Below are 19,600 nucleotides of genomic sequence, written 5' to 3' on the forward strand. Positions count from 1 at the left end.
CATTTGGCCCATCTAGTCTGCCCAATATACTGAATCCTATGAATAGTCCTTGGCCCTATCTTATATGAAGGATAGCCTTATGCCTATCCCATGCATGCTTACACTCCTTCACTGTATTTGCAGCTGCCACTTCTGCAGGAAGGCTATTTCATGCATCCACTACTCTCTCAGTAAAGTAATACTTCCTTATATTACTTTTAAACCTTTGCCCCTCTAATTTAAAACTGTGTCCTCTTGTGGTAGTTTTTCTTCTTTTAAATATGCTCTCCTCCGTTACCGAGTTGATTCCCTTTATGTATTTAAAAGTTTCTATCATATACCCTCGGTCTCTTCTTTCTTCCAAGCTATACATATTAAGGTCCTTTAACCTTTCCTGGTAAGTTTTATCCTGCAATCCATGTACTAGTTTAGTAGCTCTTCTCTGAACTCTCTCTAGAGTATCTATATCCTTCTGGAGATATGGCCTCCAGTACTGCGCACAATACTCCAAGTGAGGTCTCACCAGTGATCTGTACAGCGGCATAAGCACTTCACTCTTTCTACTGCTTATACCTCTCCCTATACATCCAAGCATTCTGCTGGCATTTCGTGCTGCTCTATTACATTGTCTTCCCACCTTTAAGTCTTCTGAAATAATTACTCCTAAATCCCTTTCCTCAGATACTGAGGTCAGGACTGTGTCAAATATTCTATATTCTGCCCTTGGGTTTTTACGCCCCAGGTGCATTATCTTGCACTTATCCACATTAAATTTCAGTTGCCAGAGTTCTGACCATAGAGATCCATTGTAAAAAAAAAAAGTGTACGTTAACAAATATATATTTTTTTGCCAGTTTTTTTTTACCATGGAACTCTATGGTGACGGATGCCACAGTATGGCATGCACCTGCCTGAGGCATCCAGTAACGTATACTTTTTTTGTATACATTAAAAGTATGACAGAAACGTATTGTGAACCCAGCCTAGTCTACGCTTGTCACTTCATAGGATCTTAGCTTTGCCTGTATGGAAACCCGAGTGATGATGAGTCTGGTGATCTGAAATCACCTGAGGAACTGCAAGATACTACTCTCTGTAGACGTCACACTCCTGGTATCTATGCTGGGATGTCCAATGGCTGCAGTAATTGGGTGTGTGTGTGTTAGTGGCCATAATAAGATGCACTTCTGAAGGTTTGTGGGCTAGTCTGTCAACCTACCATAATGTGCAAGTGATGGTCACATCTGACACCCAGTAATGACAGATATAAGGTGTATTCACAGGTCAGTCATACAGCACAAAAATGCAAAATACTGTTAAAATGCTATGGCATAAGGCATTAGTTTTCATAGATATGAGTGGTGAATTCACAAGTGGTAGCAGTATTCCAGAAATGTCTACAATAGTCTCATCCTTCTGATTGAGGCTTGCTAAAATTCTTTGCCACCAATACAACCCCTCAGATGAGTGGAATAGATTTTGGCTGCTTACAGCCGCTTGTACTGTGATGAGATCAATCTTGTGTTATTTAAAGGAAAATTCCAAACTGGTGTGATCTTCTGACAACCTCCCAAGTTCTTGATGTTTTGTTTTTGGTGGTTTGAGATTATGTATTCAACTAATGCCATCTTGTAACCTCCACCTCGGTTCAGGAACTTCAGAAGAACTTGTATTGTTGGCTTTGTTTTAATTGATGCCTTCCTTATTGAAAGATCCATACTTACCTTCTCCCCGCCACTCTGGTCCTGCGCACTGGCTCCCGTGTGTCCATCTTCCTGTCCCTGGCTTGTTTATGGTTGGGCATGGGCATAGTCACCTGCTCTGCTGTAGCCAGTGGCTGATTTTAGGAGTGACATCTAGTGGTTGGCTGCAGCGGAGCAGGTGACCATGCCTATTTCAGGGAGGAAGTATACAAGCCAGGTACAGGAAGATAGACACATGGGAGGCCAGAGTGCAGGGACGTATGAATCTTTCAATAGTGGAGGCAGCTTGCGGGATCTGGAAAACACCTTAAAGGCTATGTACACCTTTTTAGGGCAATTTTTCTTTATCGCATTGTACGTATGTTGAGCTAAAAAATATTCTTTCAATTGGTCTTTATTAACAATATGGAATCATTTTTTGTATACATAGCTGACATTCTCTAGTAGCTGCCTGTGGATTTTCTGTCTTTTCCGTCATCTGGGGAGCAGACACGCCTTATCTCTGCTCTCAAACATTCATTAAAGTTCAGTCCCCCCCCCCCAACCAGCCTAATATTGTCTGTCACTTTGTCATAAAGCAGCAGATTGCACTCTGTTGCTAAGGATCAATTGACAGCTTTAGGTTACTTTCACACTAGCGTTTTGGTTTTCCGGTATTGAGATCCATCATAAGGGCTCAGTACTGGGAAAAAAAACTCTTCAGTTTTGTCCCCATTCATTGTCAATGGAGACAAAACTGAATAGAACAGAATGCTCCCATACCGGAGAGCAAACCGCAACATGTTGTATTTTGCTTTCCGTCCTGGGATGCGGAGCAAGACGGATCTGGCATAACCCCTAATGCAAGTCAATAGGGATGGATCCATTTTCTCTGCCACAATAGAAAACTGATCCATCCCCCATTGACTTTCAATGTAGTTCATGACGTATCAGTCTTGGCAATGTTAAAGATAATGCAACCGGATCCGTTCATAACGGATGCATATGGTTGTATTAGGGTACTTTTACACTAGTGGCAGGAGACTCCGGCAGCCTTTTCTGGTGGGTGAACAGCCTGTCGGATCAGTCTTGCCGCTTGTTCATGTGTGCCCCTGCACTGCTGCTCCGTCCCCATTGACTATAATGGGGCCGCAGTTACGGCGGCATCACGGCAGCGCACGCCAAGAGGCAGCCGGACTAAAAGTTCTGCATGCGGTAATTTTAGTCCGGCTGCCTCTCGGCGTGCGCTGCCACCGTAACGCCGCCCCCCGCTCCCATCATAGTCAATGGGGACAAAAAAAACTGTTGGATGAAATAGTAGTTTGCTAACACTGGCCTGGACAAACAAATCTTGTATTCTCTTTGGTCGATGCAGATTTCATGTTTGAGTGTCGGTGTATTTTTCATGCTGTTTTTATCGCTGCCCTCTGACTCACACCTGATTTCAGGTGGTATTCATAGGCTGAGTGGGAGGCTGCATAGATGTTGTGCAATATGTTTAGTGCTGGGATATTTTGGTACTAAAGCGAAAGGAAAAACATGTTCTATTAAAATACTACTGTCTGAGGGTGGTGCGCTAAACATGGGCATCGGGTAGACATAAATGGTTATGACTGGATGATGCCTACTAAAGTATTGCCCTCACAATCTTTTCAGAAGGGCTGTGGAAGTGGTGATGTGGAGAACACCAAAGCCCTGTACATGCATCTTAAAGGGGCTGTCTGGGTTCATGCTCCGATGCTCTCCTTTGCCCTGCGCTGAATCGCGCAGGGAAAAGGCATCTTCTGGAGTTCCAGTGACGAACCAGGCTCTCCATAGGGCTGTCAGGCAGAGGCTTCCGACCAGCAGTTAGCCCGGTGACGTCACTGGCACTGATGGGTGGGCTTTAGCATTGCCTTAGCCTGTAAAACGGCTAGGGTAACCAGTGACGTCCCCGAACACACTGCTGGCTGGAAGCCTCCGCCCGACACTGTGTTATGGTAAATGAAAGAACCCTTGCCCTGCGCGATCCTGCTAACATCAGGGGTGCTTCCTGGGTGTGTCCGGGTCCAGCTCTGAACCCGGACAACCCCTTTTAAAATTCCTTGACCCACTCCAAAACATTTTATCATCTGACCTGTTAGAAAGGTACCAGATGTAAACTGTAGTGAAGGCAATCTTTTTACCATTTACTGTATTTGTGAGTTATCCCCTCCTTTCTGATCCTCAGCTGTATCATGTGACTAAGGCTACATGCACACGAACGTTGTTTGTTTCTGTGTCCGTTCCGTTTTTTTTTTGTTTGTTTTTTGCAGATAGGGTGTGGACCCATTCATTTCAATGGGTCAGCAAAAAGTGCGGACAGCACACAGTGTGCTGTCCGCATCAGTATGTCCGTTCCGTAGCCCCGCAAAAAAATAAATAAAACATCTCATATTCTTGTGCGTTTTAGGCATTGTTACAATGGATCCACAAGAAAAAACGGAAGGCATCCCCTTTTTTTTTTTTTTTTTTTTTTTTTTTTTTTTTTGCGATTCACAATTTGCGGACCACAAAACACATATGGTCATGTGCATGTAGCCTAACACTGACTCTCCAACTGACACAGTATCTTGGGTGGACAGGAAGCCAGTTTTCCCATGGGATCCTAAATGTCATTCTCATGGGTTGGAATAGAGAAGCAACTGACTTCCTGTCAGTTAGAGATCAGAGTGCTGGTCACATGACACAGCTGAGAATCAGAAGGGAGGTTATAACTCACAAATACAGTCACTGGTAAGAAGATTACCTTCACTATAGATTACATCATGCATCTTTCTAACAGGTCAGAGAATGCATATTTTTGTGGGAGTGCTCCTTTAACCACTTCAACCCCGCTAGCTGAAACCCCCTTAATGACCAGGCCACTTTTTGCACTTCTGCACTACACTACTTTCACCGTTTATTGCTCGGTCATGCAACTTACCACCCAAATGAATTTTACCTCCTTTTCTTCTTACTAATAGAGCTTTCATTTGGTGGTATTTCATTGCTGCTGACATTTTTACTTTTTTTTGTTATTAATCAAAATGTAATGATTTTTTTGCAAAAAATGACATTTTTCATATATAAATAAATATATAAATTTTTCGCTAAATTTATTGTTCTACATGTCTTTGATTAAAAAAAAAAATGTTTGGGCAAAAAAAATAAAATGGTTTGGGTAAAAGTTATAGCGTTTGCAAACTATGGTACAAAATTGTGAATTTCCGCTTTTTGAAGCAGCTCTGACTTTCTGACCACCTGTCGTGTTTCCTGAGGTTCTACAATGCCCAGACAGTAGAAAACCCCCACAAATGACCCCATTTCGGAAAGTAGACACCCTAAGGTATTCGCTGATGGGCATAGTGAGTTCATAGAACTTTTTATTTTTTGTCACAAGTTAGTATTCCACTAACTTGTGACAAAAAATAAAAACTTCCATGAGCTCACTATGCCCATCACAAAATACCTTGGGGTGTCTTCTTTCCAAAATGGGGTCATTTGTGGTGCAGTTATACTGCCCTGGCATTCTAGGGGCCCTAATGTGCGAGAAGTACTTTGCGATCAAAATGTGTAAAAAATGGCCTGCGAAATCCGAAAGGTGCTCTTTGGAATGTGTGCCCCTTTGCCCACCTAGGCTGCAATAAAGTGTCACACATGTGGTATCGCCGTACTCGGGAGAAGTTGGGGAATGTGTTTTGGGGTGTCATTTTACATATACCCATGCTGGGTGAGAGAAATATCTTGGCAAAAGACAACTTTCCCCCCCCCCTTTTTTTTTTATACAAAGTTGGCAATTGACCAAGATATTTATCTCGCCCAGCATGGGTATATGTAAAATGACACCACAAAACACATTCCCCAACTTCTCCTGAGTACGGCGATACCAGATGTGTGACACTTTTTTGCAGCCTAGATGCGCAAAGGTGCCCAAATTCCTTTTAGGAGGGCATTTTTAGACATTTGGAGCCCAGACTTCGTCTCACGCTTTAGGGCCCCTAAGTGAATACCTTGGGGTGTCTGCTTTCCAAAATGGGATCATTTGTGGGGTGTTTGTACTGCCCTGGCATTTGAGGGTCTCTGCAATCATTACATGTATGGCCAGCATTAGGAGTTTCTGCTATTCTCCTTATATTGAGCATACAGGTAATGAGATTTTTTTTTTTTTCCGTTTAGCCTCTGGGCTGAAAGAAAAAAAATGAACGGCACAGATTTTTTCATTCGCATCGATCAATGTGGATGAAAAAATCTCTGCCAAAAAAAAAAAAAAAGGAGGGGAAAGGCGTCTGCCAGGACATAGGAGCTCCACCCAACATCCATACCCACTTAGCTCGTATGCCCTGGCAAACCAGATTTCTCCATTCACATCAATCGATGTGGATGAATAAATCATTGCTGGGATTTTGTATTTTTTTTTAATATATACAAAGTGTTTGCCAAAGCATAGGAACGCCGCCTCCTCCTCAGCTCGTATGCCTTGGCAAACGTATCTTTAACTGCAGAGTAGAAATCTCGTCTTGCAGCGCCGCATACACCGACTTGCGTGTAATCTGACAGCAGCGCAATGCTTCTGTCAGAATGCACATCAGTGCTGCAGCTGATGTGCATTTACACTGATCACTTTTTTCCTTTCACTAGTGATTGACAGGGGCGATCAAAGGTGTGATCAAAGGGTTAATTGGGGTGCAGGGGGTGATCTGGGGCTAGTGTGTGGTGTACTCACTGTGAAGCCTGCTCCTCTGCTGGATCCAACCGATGAAAAGGACCAGCAGAGGAGCAGGCAGACATATAACAGATCATATTTACTAATATGATCTGCTATATGGCTTCTGATTGGATTTTTTAAAAATCGGCAACCTGCCAGCCGCGATCATTGGCTGGCAGGTTGCTGACGAAATGCTGCTTTAACTTTTGCCGGCCCGCAATGCGCATGTGCATCTTTGTAAGACAGCTGGTTCCCGCTGTGTGTGGAGGGGGGCTCAGCTCATGAGCCCGCTTCATACACTCCTTGCGCACCTCAGACTTCATTACATCTACATGCGTTAAGGAGGTGTTGTATGTTTGGTAATATTTTTTATGCCATTCTGACCCTTTCAAAAAGAAAAGCGGTCATACTTTTCTCACTCATCCCCCACTGCTGCCATTCCTATACATCTTGGTCCCTGTCAACATGTGTCCCTGTCTAAACTCCATCAATCACTGATGGATCTCTGTGCCCAGTAATTGGCTCTGTCACATTTCCATGTTGAGGAGGACCCAGGAGTGGTGAGGAATCGAAGAGTCGAATAGGATTTATTTTTAATTCTTAAGCTATTTTGATGCTTTTGTACCTTCTGGACAGCTCCTTTTAAGGAACCTCGATGTGTGAGATAAGTCTCTCTAAGGAGATTCAATGCTAGTTTCTATCTAATTGACTGTACATAATGAATATATGTTGTATCACTTCCAAACGTATTGGCTTGGCACACTTTGTATATACTAAAAGCTAGAGCAGGTTTTTAAGACGGGCGAGTTAATCATTTTGAGTAAGAAATTTCGGGCTTGTGTCAAACAAGTGCGGCTTGTAGAATTTACTGCCTATGGTCTGCTATTGTAGGATCTCTACGGGAAAGCGTTGTTTATCCTCTTAATGTCACCGCCATAATGTGAATCACAGTTTGCTGACATGGAAATGCACATAATCTGCACAGAACAGGTGCCTCCTGCAGAGATCTTTAGACTGTGCCAAGCGTGGTGCTCAGAAGTAATTTTTATACAGTTTCTTTTATGATCACACTGTATATAATCTTGCAAGCTTTTTGGGCACTGTATTTTACATAGTTCATAGGCACTTGAAATCTAAATGTCCTTTTAGAGCCAAAAATTACATGTTTGGGTAAGATGTACATTTTATTCCTGGGATAAACATTAGGAATGTTGCTGCACCAATAAATTGCTCTAAACCAATGCCAACAGTAAGTTGAAGGTACAATACCTACCAGATTCTAGGATTTATTCATTGCTGAGCAAGATATTAAAGGGTTTGTTCAAAAGTTTAAACTTCTTTGAGAAAGGGGTGGGTGTGTATATATATATATATATATATATATATATATATATATATATATATTTATGTGTGTATGTATGTATGTATATATGTATATGTATATGTGTGTGTGTATATATATATATATATATATATATATATATATATATATATATATATATATATATACTCTATTTTTTTTAAAGCATTTTGGTTTGTTTTTCATTTCAGCAGTACTTTACAATACAAAACAATACAATATATTGTTCACCAGAGAGAAAAAAACTCCTATATAAATGAGTAGAGGCACATTTACACGCGCCGATACAGCCAGTGGTTGGGAAGAAACCCTCCTTCCTGACAGTTGGCTGCTCAACAGCTGCATTGTTTCTGGGCAGCAGATCTCTGTTTAGACAGCACAAATTGCTGCCCAGAAATGATGAGTTAGGTGACGGGATAACCCAAGTCATGGCAGGGACTTGGCTATGGATTTTTTTTATGGCATGTGGTACTAGGGCTGGGCCATTAATTGAAATAATTAGATTAATTTGCCCATTTTGTAGCTGGCGATGTCAGTACAGTGGTCCCTGAATATCCAAGGGCCTCAAGATACAATATTTTCAACTAACAATGGTCTTTCCTGGGCAATCATAAGTTAAAACTAGACATGCATACAATGCCTCCGATCCAGCCAATCATCATGGCCATTACCCTGATAAAACACCTGTATTGTCTGTCTAGTAGCAGCTATTTACAGTACAGTGCGGTACTACATGTCCTGTACTGCCCTCTCCCTGTGCCAGGATGAGCTGCTCCTTTTGGCACCAGGTGAAGGCAGCTCCATTTTCTTTTTCCTGTACTCTGTATACTATACAGGACCCTGAAGAAGCTTGTGTCTTCCTCCTTAGAAAGTGATTTACATCTTCCAGCAGCTATATGTAAGGTCTTGTTGTAGTTGTCTGCTTATTTTTCTTAGGTTTTCATTTTCTCTTATAATGGGATGACATTTTGGGGCTTTGGAACCATTTACTGGTTTTCCATAGAATTATGAACTCAAGTTACAATGGTTTCAACATACAGTGGTAGTCCAGTTATTGTATTGTAACTTGAGGGACCACTGTATTTGCATAATCCCCAAATACAGCTAGTTACAATGATGCCCACCATCATGCCCACCCACTCGGGATAGGACAATACCACATATTAGCTCTGCCTGTTCCTCCCGCCCACATTGCGGGAGTCATTGGGGGTGGGGTTTGGCCGCGATGCTATGAAGTAGCAGCATTAAGCTGCTTCTTACCTTGTGCCTGCAAAATCTGAGGTAATCCTCTTTCTCACCAGAACACCCAACAAACAAGTACATATCCTTGCCTAGTGGACCCCTCCTACACATTTTAAGACCAATATTGTTAGGACTGGTCAACTTTCAAAATATCATCCTACGTTTAAACCTGAAGCCAGGAAATAAATCAACTGCCCAATTAGCAGAATCCTTGGTCTAGGCCTCTGTTCTGCCTCCTCAAGCGGTCCCTGGAGCTTGGGAGACCCAATACCAGACTTTTTGAAGGTTGAAAGAATGCTTCTAGCAGGTCTAAGCTGCATCCCCTGGAGTAGGTCCTCGTCCGGGACCGCCTTCATGATAGACCCGTTGGAGCACCTTCTGTGGGGACTGTCAGGTCAAAAGATTTCTGCTCTGACCAACATTCTTTTGACTTCGGGGATGTGTATTGGGTGTGTGCTGTGCCACCTTTCCCAGCAAGACATCAGAGGGGGGGAGCATGGCAGCATCTTAGCTGCCTGCTGTTTGTAGGTATAGGTGCAGCACCTTAAAGGGCCATAAATCTGATTGCCAAGATGCAAGTGCAGACGTAGAGATGGGGAGATTTATGAAACTGCCGAAAAGAAAAACTGTGTTGCTCATAGAAAACCTGTGAAGTTGTATAAAATATATTAATATATGTTATTTATAGAAAAACAGTTAATTTATTTACTTGGACATGTTTTATAGTTAATTTAGCAAGAAAAAAAATAATCAATCATAATCATTAATAAAACTGAAATTTTTAGTTTTACTAGCATGTACTAATACATAATACCAGAACGTTGGCTCCAAGAAAGTGACTCCAGATCCCCACACCGTTATGGGTATCTAGTATTGTCACCTGTTGCGGGATCCAATATTGGAAATATTTGAATTGGTCCTTTTACTTGTTCATTTTTTGTTCTCATTAATATTACTACCTTTGTCCTAAATATCCAAAAATGATTTTCTTTTTTATTGTTCAACAGCAAAGCCTGGTGGTCGGGTGAAGTGTCAGTATTTTCCAACTGTGGATAAAGTTATCTTTGTGGATGACTATGCAGTGGGTTGTCGGAAGGATCTAAATGGCATTTTATTATTAGACACCGCACTTCAGACGCCAGTCTCTAAATCAGATGATGTAGTCCAGCTTGAATTGCCAGTTACTGAGGTAAGTACTGCTGTAGCCCACAAAATCTTCCCATTGTATGTCATGCTATATTGATGTTCCTCTAATCTGTCTTATGATAACCCAAAAATGTTTTGTAGTCCAGGATTTGTTTCAAGAATTGCAAGAGGATCTAAAGTTCCTTTTAGGCCTAGTTCACACTTCAGTGTTTTGGGCAGTGATTTGCATCTGTCATTGTGAGCCAAAACCGTGAGTTAAGCCTGCACAGATATAAGGTATAATGGAAGAATTCACACTTGTTCTGAGTTTTTGACCCACACCTAGGTTTGGCTTAGAATCACTGAGGGAAATTGCTGACCAAAACACAGAAGTGTGGACTAGGCCTTACTGGGGCCGGTCTTTGGGCCAATTAGTACTCAGCGTTTGTAGAAACGTTTTTCTGATTGCCTGGTGTAAAAGTATCAGTGGTCGCCTGATGAATGAGCAAACGCTCGTTCCTCGTGTGGTAATGTCTTTTGACCGGCACCAGGAATAACTGTTTCTGGGCAGAGGATCTGCCTGTATAAATATAAATATAAAATATATATATATATATTTATTTTTTTATTTTTATTTATTTATATTTTTTGTAGTGGTGGAATGCACAGGAGAGCTGGTCCACCAACCAGGGTGCCAACAGTCCCGCAGTGTCACCCCACTGCTGGAACACAGACCCAAAATTTATATATAGGACGGCACAACTAAGATATTGAGTCACTTACTTTATTAAGTACACTAGTAATACATGGTTAAGTATAATAAAATATATCCGACACAGTATTGGTGACTGTTACAGAAGGCAATCTAACAAGGTAGTAGTAAAAGTATGGAACCTCCTGTGACTGTCACCACTATAAATCGCAGCAATATATCTGTTTCCACTAAATCCTATTTACAACACAGCCCACCACACCAACTGATATAAATATAATAAAAAGTAGCATCAATTAAGCAGTAAAAATGTGTGTAGAATAAATTGGTAATTATAACAATATAGTTCATGAATAAATTTCCACTTGGCAATATAATCAATATCATATGAATAAGTTCATTGTAGCAGCATGTTTCAGTGGTAACAGCAGTGATGATGATAATGGCAACAATTCTTTCAAATAGCGATGGAATTTAAACAGTAAGAGTCAGCAATAGATTGTGTCAGTTTAAAATAACTGTTTGAAATGACTCAAATCAGTTAGTTCAGAGTCGAGGTATTGAGAACTATCTCCAATAGATAGGAGCAGCGTATAGCTTTAAGTCCTCAGATCGGACTTGTTAAATCAGTATACAATAGCAGTTGTGGACGGCACAAACACGTCTGACCCCCCCAAACATATGTGAATGCACCACATCGACCATCTGAGAAGAAAACTGAGCCGGAAGAAGCATGTTTTACTGTATTGTGCTTGGGGCTCTTTCACACTTGCGTTCTTTTCTTCGGCATAGAGTTCCGTCGTCGGGGCTCTATGCCGGAAGAATACTGATCAGGATTATCCTAATGCATTCTGAATGGAGAGAAATCCGTTCAGGATGCATCAGGATGTCTTCAGTTCCGGACCGGAACGTTTTTTTGGCCGGAGAAAATACCGCAGCATGCTGCGCTTTTTGCTCCGGCCCAAAATCCTGAAGACTTGCCGCAAGGCCATATCCGAAATTAATGCCCATTGAAAGCTAAACGTCGTTTCGGCGCATTGCCGGATCCGATGTTTAGCCTTTTCTGAATGGTTACCATGGCTGCCGGGACGCTAAAGTCCTGGCAGCCATGGTAAAGTGTAGTGGGGAGCGGGGGAGCAGTATACTTACCGTCTGTGCGGCTCCCGGGGCGCTCCAGAGTGACGTCGGGGCGCCCCATGCGCATGGATGACGTGATCGCATGGCACGTCATCCATGCGCATGGGGCGCTCTGACGTCATTCTGGAGCGCCCCGGGAGCCGCACGGACGGTAAGTATACTGCTCCCCACTACTACTATGGCAACCAGGACTTTAATAGCGTCCTGGCTGCCATAGTAACACTGAACGCATTTTGAAGACTGATCCGTCTCCAAATGCTTTCAGTTCACTTGCGTTTTTCCGGATCCGGCGTGTAATTCCGGCAAGTGGAGTACACGACGGATCCGGACAACACAAGTGTGAAAGAGCCCTTAACCTTTAAAATCTTCCTGTTATGTAGTCATTGAACATTTTTTTTTTAGATAAATTTATTTTTAAAAAGATCTGACTGGTAGACTTTTTTTTTTTTTTTTTTTTTTTTAAATATTTAATTGAAGGAGATTGTCTCTCCTTGGACAAACCCTATAAAATTCATGGGCTACTTGTGTCACCACCTGCAGACAGCCTATTTTTGCAAGCAGCAGTTGATGTGGCAGAAATGTAGTAGGACATGGTGGCCTTTCACATGAATCGATGTCTGTTTAAAAAAGGATGGCTAGAGTCCATCAGAACAGGACCCACATGCAGAGTTCTCGCTTCTGGCTTATATAGGGTGTGCTGAGCGGGGGGCCCTTCTAATGATGTCTAAAATGTAGGACTGCAGCTATCGATGGATTTAAATTACTAAAACAAACGTTGAATCGTGTACTCCAATAAGAAAAAACTAATTGAAAGAAAGTTTTCTATAAAAATCATCATCCCCCTGCCATCAGTCGACGCCCCCCCCCCTCCACCCAGTGCCATCAGCTCCCCCTCCCTTGTGCCATCAGTTGCTCCCCTCCAGTTCCCCCTCCACTGCAATTAGTTCCTCCAGCAGTGCCACCAGCTTCCCCATGTCATAAGTTGCTTCCCCTCCTACTGCCATCAGTTCCCCCCCCCCCCCCAGCCATCAGTGCCCAGCCGCAATGCCTGTGAACTAAAATGTCCTGTCCTGACAATGTGTGTGTGTCAGGATCCAGTGCAGCACTGCGCGGGCAGGCGGGAGACCACGGAGAGTGAATAATAGCAAGCTCTTCACTCGCACTCCATGGTCACATGGCGCAAACGAATCATCAATGCAAATAAATTTGTATCGAAGTTTTTTTTTTTTTTTTTTTTTTTTTTAAAGTAGAGTTTCAGCCCTACATTAATTCTGTAATATAATAGGCTCAGAAGCCAAGATGCCAAGAACTGTACTAGCACCACCAAAATTTTTAGATGGATTTCTATTGATGCTTATGGAATTTCTTTTGGCCACTCAATGAAGTCAGATTGAGTCTGAAAGTCTCCATCCATTTGTTCACCTCCATAAGAGACCACCCATTTGTGGTGGAAGCCCCATAAAAGTTGTCTTTTGCAGTCTTCAGTTTTTCCCCTTTCCTTTAATGGTTTTTTCCTCTCATTTTAATTTAGTGGATATCTTCTTTTCATCATAATTTTGGGGTCATTTTCTAATTTTTATGACTTCTCAGAAACTTAATGGGGTGACTTTTTTTCATGGTTGAATTCCTTCCAGGTGCAGCAGTTGTTATCCGCTTGCCTAGAGAAGATCGATGTGTCCAGTGCAGAAGGCTATGATTTATTTATTATGCAGCTCAAGGATGGCTTTAAAAATACCTCACACGAAACAGCAGCAAATCATAAGGTTGCCAAGGTAAGAACATTTAGTTTATGATCTTGGTCGGATTCTGCATGTGAGGATGCGAGTGGATTAATGACCATGTAGAGGTTTCCTCATAACTCATTACCTATTCTTACATTCTTTAGTGGGATGAGCAGACAATATCTACATTCTTATGGACAGATGATGTTTTACACTTGTAGGCAAACAAATGTCCAAAATCTCCATGTCTAGGTCTAGAAATAGGTCTATAAGGCGCCTAGAAGACCGGAAGAACTGTTATTTTCTTATACTAGTGCGACTAGTGTTAGCAAATGCTTGTTGGGGCAAGGCTGCATTCCAAGTCCTTTTCTAATAAATTCTCTGGCACTGCGGCCTTTATTTGGCCATATGGTCACTTCTTTGTGCCAGTACTATGTTATTACTAAAAGAGCACCTGCCTTTTATATATCGAGTTGTCCTGGAGTTTAACCACCTAAAGATGCATTCTTTTTTGGACTTCAGCATATCACCATTTTATTTTATTTTATAGATCTATATTTCAAAAGCCATAGCTTTTTATTTTTCTCTTGACCTGGGGGTTAAGAGGTATGAAGGGTTGTGTTTTGCCCGACAAGTTGTAATTTTAAATGCCACAGTTTTAGTTACGTTTAATGTATAACTTTTTATTGTATTTGTGGCTTATGGGGGCAACGAAATATAAGTGTCATCATAACTTTATTTTGTGGGCAAGTAGGATTCTGAAGATATCAAAAATAAATAGTGTTTATTTCTCGCCCATTTTCCTTGGGGGACACAGACCTTGGGTATAGCTCAGCTCCCTAGGAGGCGTGACACTAAGTAAAACTGTTAAGCCCCTCCTCCATCAGCTATACCCTCAGCCTGGAGATAGAGGCTACCAGTTTTAGCTTAGTGTCCAAGGAGGCAAGACACTCCCTGCTACTGCAGGGCTGTTTTCTCCTTGTTGTAATTTTTTCTCTAATTTGTTATTTTATTTTGTTTTTTCCTAGGGATACCAGAGACGCATTGGGCCTCTCTGCTCTCCCGGGGTGAGCTGCGCCAGTGCCAACTATCTGCACTGCTGCCTCCCCCACAGAAGCAATAGGGGATCTGGGCAGCAATGGCTCCCCTACATCCCGCCAGCTAGGGGGTCGCCCGCACGCAAAGCCCCTCTCCCAGCTTCCTGCCACTGCGGTGCCAGTAGCTGAAGGGGCGACCCTGCTGGAAGGAACTGAGGGTGAAGACAGGTAAGATGGCTTTTCCAGCCCATACCCTGTCCCTATTTGCACTGGGTTTGGGGGGGCACCCGTGGTCGTCATTTGAGCGCTCTGTAGATCTCCCCATCTGCGGCTGCTTCCGCTCCCCAATGGCTGATTCCCCACGCTGTTTATAGGGCCCGGATTACTCTCCTGACATCCTTCTCCCTCCCCGCCGCCGCCGCTCCGTGCGTGATCGGGGGGCGGGGCTTAGGCCCGACATCGGCGGTTCGGGCTCGGCGGGGGACATTGTGGCAGAGGAGGCTCGGTGAGGTCACCCACCTGCATATCGCCGCGCACTTGGGCCTGCGGGCCTTGTTCTACGGACAAAGGTTTTCGTTTCTCACGCTCCTGCATAACCTGAGAGTCACGGCAGCAGGGGGCGTGCTCTTTTTTCGCGCGCGCGCGCGTCATTGGGGGCGGAGTTACGTTCTCCTTCACAGGAGACATTCAAACGTGTAGGGGGCGGAGCTTCTTCCCGCGCCTCTGCTGAGGTTTTTTGCCGCGCTTCCTCACTCCGTTCTGGAAGCTGAGCCACGTGGGAGACTCCTGGTGCATAGATTGCGTTTCTGGGACGCACGCTCTCTGCTGTTGCTGCCTTTCTGCAGCTGTTGATCTGGACTTCACTCCTGACGTTCTTCTGACACTGGTAGGACAGTTAACCCTCTCCTAACCCTCCTGGTCATAGCTGCTGCAACCCCTTGTGGTCTCTGTATCAGGGTACGACCACTTTTTCAACATGTCAGATCCCACGGGTGCCCCCAAACCCTGGTACCATGCCTGTACCGCCTGCAAGGAACTTTTTCCGCGTGGGCAATCTGAGCCGCATTGCCTTGCATGTCAGGCCCCGGTGCAGGGCCCGCTTTCCGCTGCGCCCCCCGGTGCCTCTGAACCCCCTGACTGGGCTAGGTCTCTGTCTCAGGCGGTGGAAAGCCTTACACACGTAGTGGGCCGTCTCGTGGATAGACCGCCTCTCCCGCAGGCTGCCACAATCCCTGTCGCACCCGCTGGGACTACCGTTTCTGCCGCCCCCACTGATTCCCTGCCTCCCAGCGAATCTTCCAGGGCCCGGCATATTCAGAAACGTTCAAGGGTTGAGCGCACATCTTCTCCAGATGCTTCGCTCTCTCCGCCATGCGTGCGAGCTCAGTCAAGTCTATCCTCTCAAAGGGATACGCCTTCTGAGGGAGAACTGGCGGATTCGGACGTGGACATGGACTCAGAGCTTCCGTCCAAATTGGCGTCCGCGGTGGGGCATCTTATCACTAGCATCCGTGATACCTTTCACATACACGATGACCCCCCCAGCTCTGAACAGGCCGGCGTGTCCTTTCTTCGCCCCAGACAGGCCTCCAAGGTCTTTCCCATCCACGCTGATTTTTCTTCTGTGGTGTCCAAGGCTTGGACCCGGCCTAACGTCCGCTTTGTTACACCCAAAAAGCTGGACATTTGTTATCCCTTTCCAGCGGATTCTGTGACCACGTGGACGTCCCCGCCTAAGGTTGATCCTCCCGTGGCTCGCCTGTCCAAAAGCACTACTATTCCTGTACAAGACGGATCTTCCCTCCAGTCTGCTGAGGACCGTCGTACGGAATCCCTCTCCAAGGCCATATTTACTGCCTCTGGTTCGGCCCTTAGACCGGTCTTTGCCTCCGCCTGGGCTGGTAAAGCGGTCTCTGAATGGGGTTTGCAACTGGAACGGGAGTTAGGGTCGGACGTCCCTCTACAGGACCTCCGTTCCTTAGCCCAACTAATTGTCCAGGCCGGAAAATTTGTCTGTGAGGCCTCTCTTGATGCGGGTGCCCTCATTGCCCGTTCCTCTGCCCTGGCAGTTTCTGTCAGGAGGGAACTCTGGCTGAAGGTTTGGGCGGCGGACGCCGCTTCCAAACGCTCTTTGGCTGGCCTACCATTCACGGGTTCCCGCTTGTTCGGAACCCGTCTGGACGAACTTATATCTGAGGCCACGGGTGGGAAGAGTACTCACCTCCCCCAGTCCAGGCCGAGGGGCGCCCCCCGTGGTCGCGCTGGTTCGTCCCGTTTTCGGTCCTTTCGCAAGCCCACCGGGTCTAGACCCGCGGCCGGTTCTTCTTCCTCTGGCCCAGCCCAGGATAGACGCAAGAAGCCGTTTTTTCGGACGCAATCTACCTGGCGCAAGCCCCAGCCCACACGGGCTCCCACAGGCCAGCAGCCCTCTGCCTGAAGGTGCGCCCCCACCCACCCGGGTGGGGGGCCGCCTTCTACTGTTCAGGAACGTATGGCGGGCCCACATCTCAGACGCATGGGCGCTCGAGGTTGTATCTTGCGGATACAAGATCGAATTTGCGTCCATTCCGCCAGACCGTTTCTTCCGGTCCCGTCCTCCGCGGGATCCTGTACGAGCGGCCGCCTTCTTCACGGCCATTCGCTCTCTAACGGACAAGGGTGTCGTCGCCCCCGTGCCTCCGACGGAAAGGTTCAGGGGGTTCTACTCGAACCTCTTTGTGGTTCCCAAGAAGGAAGGCTCAGTGCGACCGATCTTGGACCTAAAGCGCCTGAACCGTTTTCTCCGACTGCAGAGATTCCGGATGGAGTCTCTCAGGTCCGCGGTGGCCTCCCTGGAAAGAGGGGATTTCATGGCCTCAATCGACGTTCAAGATGCATATCTCCACGTTCCGGTTGCTCCATGTCATCACCGCTTCCTGCGCTTCGCAGTGGGGGACGATCACTTCCAATTCGTCGCCCTTCCCTTTGGTCTGGCGACGGCTCCTCGAGTATTCACCAAGGTCCTGGCCCCTGTCTTGGCCCTTCTGCGTTCAAGAAGTGTTTTTCTTCTCCCTTACTTGGACGACATCTTGGTCAAGGCACCCTCCTTCTCTCAGGCATCCGGCAGTGTGGGACTCACTCTGGAGACCCTGACGCGGTTCGGTTGGATCATCAACCACCCCAAGTCTTCCCTTACCCCCTCCAGACGGCTGATCTTCCTGGGGATGCTCCTGGATACGGAGTTGGCGGAGGTCCGCCTCCCGTCGGACAAGCGTCTGGCCCTTTGCGGGTTTGTTCGCAGTCTCCTCCGTCATCACCGCCCTTCCCTCAGATCCAGCATGCGGTTGTTGGGGAAGATGGTTGCCTGTTTCGAAGCGGTGCCGTTCGCACAATTCCGATCCCGCACCTTTCAGAGGGCAATTCTGTCGGCCTGGGACAAATCACCGAGGAGTCTGGACAGGACCTTTCTTCTGCCTCCCCTGGCTCGGGCTTCCCTCAGCTGGTGGTTGCATATCCCTTTACGGGGGAGGTCCTTCCTCCCACTGAACTGGCTGGTGATTACCACCGATGCCAGCTTACGGGGGTGGGGGGGGGGTTTTCCCTCCCCGGTCCGTCCAGGGCGTTTGGTCTCTATCGGAGTCCAGACTTCCAATCAATATTCTGGAACTGAGGGCGATTCTTCTGTCCCTCAGACACTGGACCCATCTACTGAGGGGCCACCCTGTTCGGATCCAATCGGACAATGCCACGGCTGTGGCATACATAAACCATCAGGGAGGCACTCGCAGCGCTGCTGCGATGCAAGAGGTGGCCCTCATTCTCCTCTGGGCGGAGGCGCACGTGCCGGCCTTATCCGCGATTTACATCCCGGGGGTGGACAACTGGGCGGCGGATTTCCTGAGCCGGTCCACCATCGACCCGGGAGAATGGTCCCTGCACCCAGAGGTGTTCGAAGCCCTTTGTCTTCGCTGGGGTCGCCCCGACGTGGACCTCATGGCTTCCAAATTCAACCACAAGGTCCCCCGATACCTGGCCAGGGCACGGGACCCGAAGGCGTACGGCGCCGACGCGCTCGTCCTTCCGTGGCGCGAATTCTCCCTTCTGTACGTCTTTCCTCCTTTCCCCCTCCTGCCACGGGTTCTTCGGAGGATCGCGGCAGAGGGCGTTCCCGCGATTCTGATCGCCCCGGATTGGCCCCGCCGGTCTTGGTACGCCGACCTAATGTTGCTGTTGGCAGACGCACCGTGGCCACTGCCCTCCAGGGAAGACCTTCTCTCTCAGGGACCGATCTTCCACGAGCATTTAGGCTCGCTACGTTTGACGGCGTGGCTATTGAGACCGCCGTCTTAACGCGACGGGGTTTCTCCGCGGACGTAGTCCGCACCATGATCCGTGCTCGTAAGCCCGTGTCCTCTAGGATCTACTATCGGGTTTGGAGGTCCTATCTGGGGTTCTGTGAGTCCCGGAGCATCCCACCTCTCCGGTTTTCTCTTCCCACGATCCTGTCCTTCCTCCAGTCGGGTCTGGACCTGGGGCTGAGCCTCAGTTCTCTGAAGGGACAGATTTCGGCGCTGTCTATTCTTCTCCAGCGTCCCCTGGCCCCTCTGGGGCCAATTAAGACCTTCTTACAAGGGGTGGCTCACTCTGTACCGCCGTACCGCCCTCCAGTTCCATCCTGGGACCTGAATGTGGTGCTCTCGGCGCTCCAATCAGCCCCCTTCGAGCCTTTACGGGAGGTCTCCCCTCGCCTTCTGTCCTGCAAGGTCATCTTTCTTGTGGCCATCACATCTCTCCGACGGGTGTCGGAGTTAGCGGCTCTTTCTTGCTCCGAACCTTTCCTGATCTTCCACCAGGATAAGGTTGTGCTTCGGCCTGTCCCGTCCTTCCTGCCAAAGGTGGTCTCCGCCTTTCACATCAATGA

The 19,600-nt window shown here is 46.4% G+C and overlaps 1 protein-coding gene across 8 annotated transcripts in view; it reads left to right on the forward strand.

Annotated features, from left to right (window-relative positions):
- BIRC6 (baculoviral IAP repeat containing 6) overlaps positions 1 to 19,600 on the forward strand; it is a 252,420-nt gene that overhangs the window by 19,316 nt on the left and 213,504 nt on the right. For all 8 annotated transcript variants that reach the window (XM_044289277.1, XM_044289279.1, XM_044289280.1 and 5 more), the window contains exons 2-3: positions 9,976 to 10,157; positions 13,577 to 13,714. In XM_044289277.1, the coding sequence (XP_044145212.1) occupies positions 9,976 to 10,157; positions 13,577 to 13,714 (320 nt within the window). The remainder of the gene's footprint in view (positions 1 to 9,975; positions 10,158 to 13,576; positions 13,715 to 19,600) is intronic.

This window comes from Bufo gargarizans, chromosome 4 (assembly GCF_014858855.1).
Source record: "Bufo gargarizans isolate SCDJY-AF-19 chromosome 4, ASM1485885v1, whole genome shotgun sequence".
In the NCBI taxonomy this organism is placed as follows: Eukaryota; Metazoa; Chordata; class Amphibia; order Anura; family Bufonidae; genus Bufo; species Bufo gargarizans.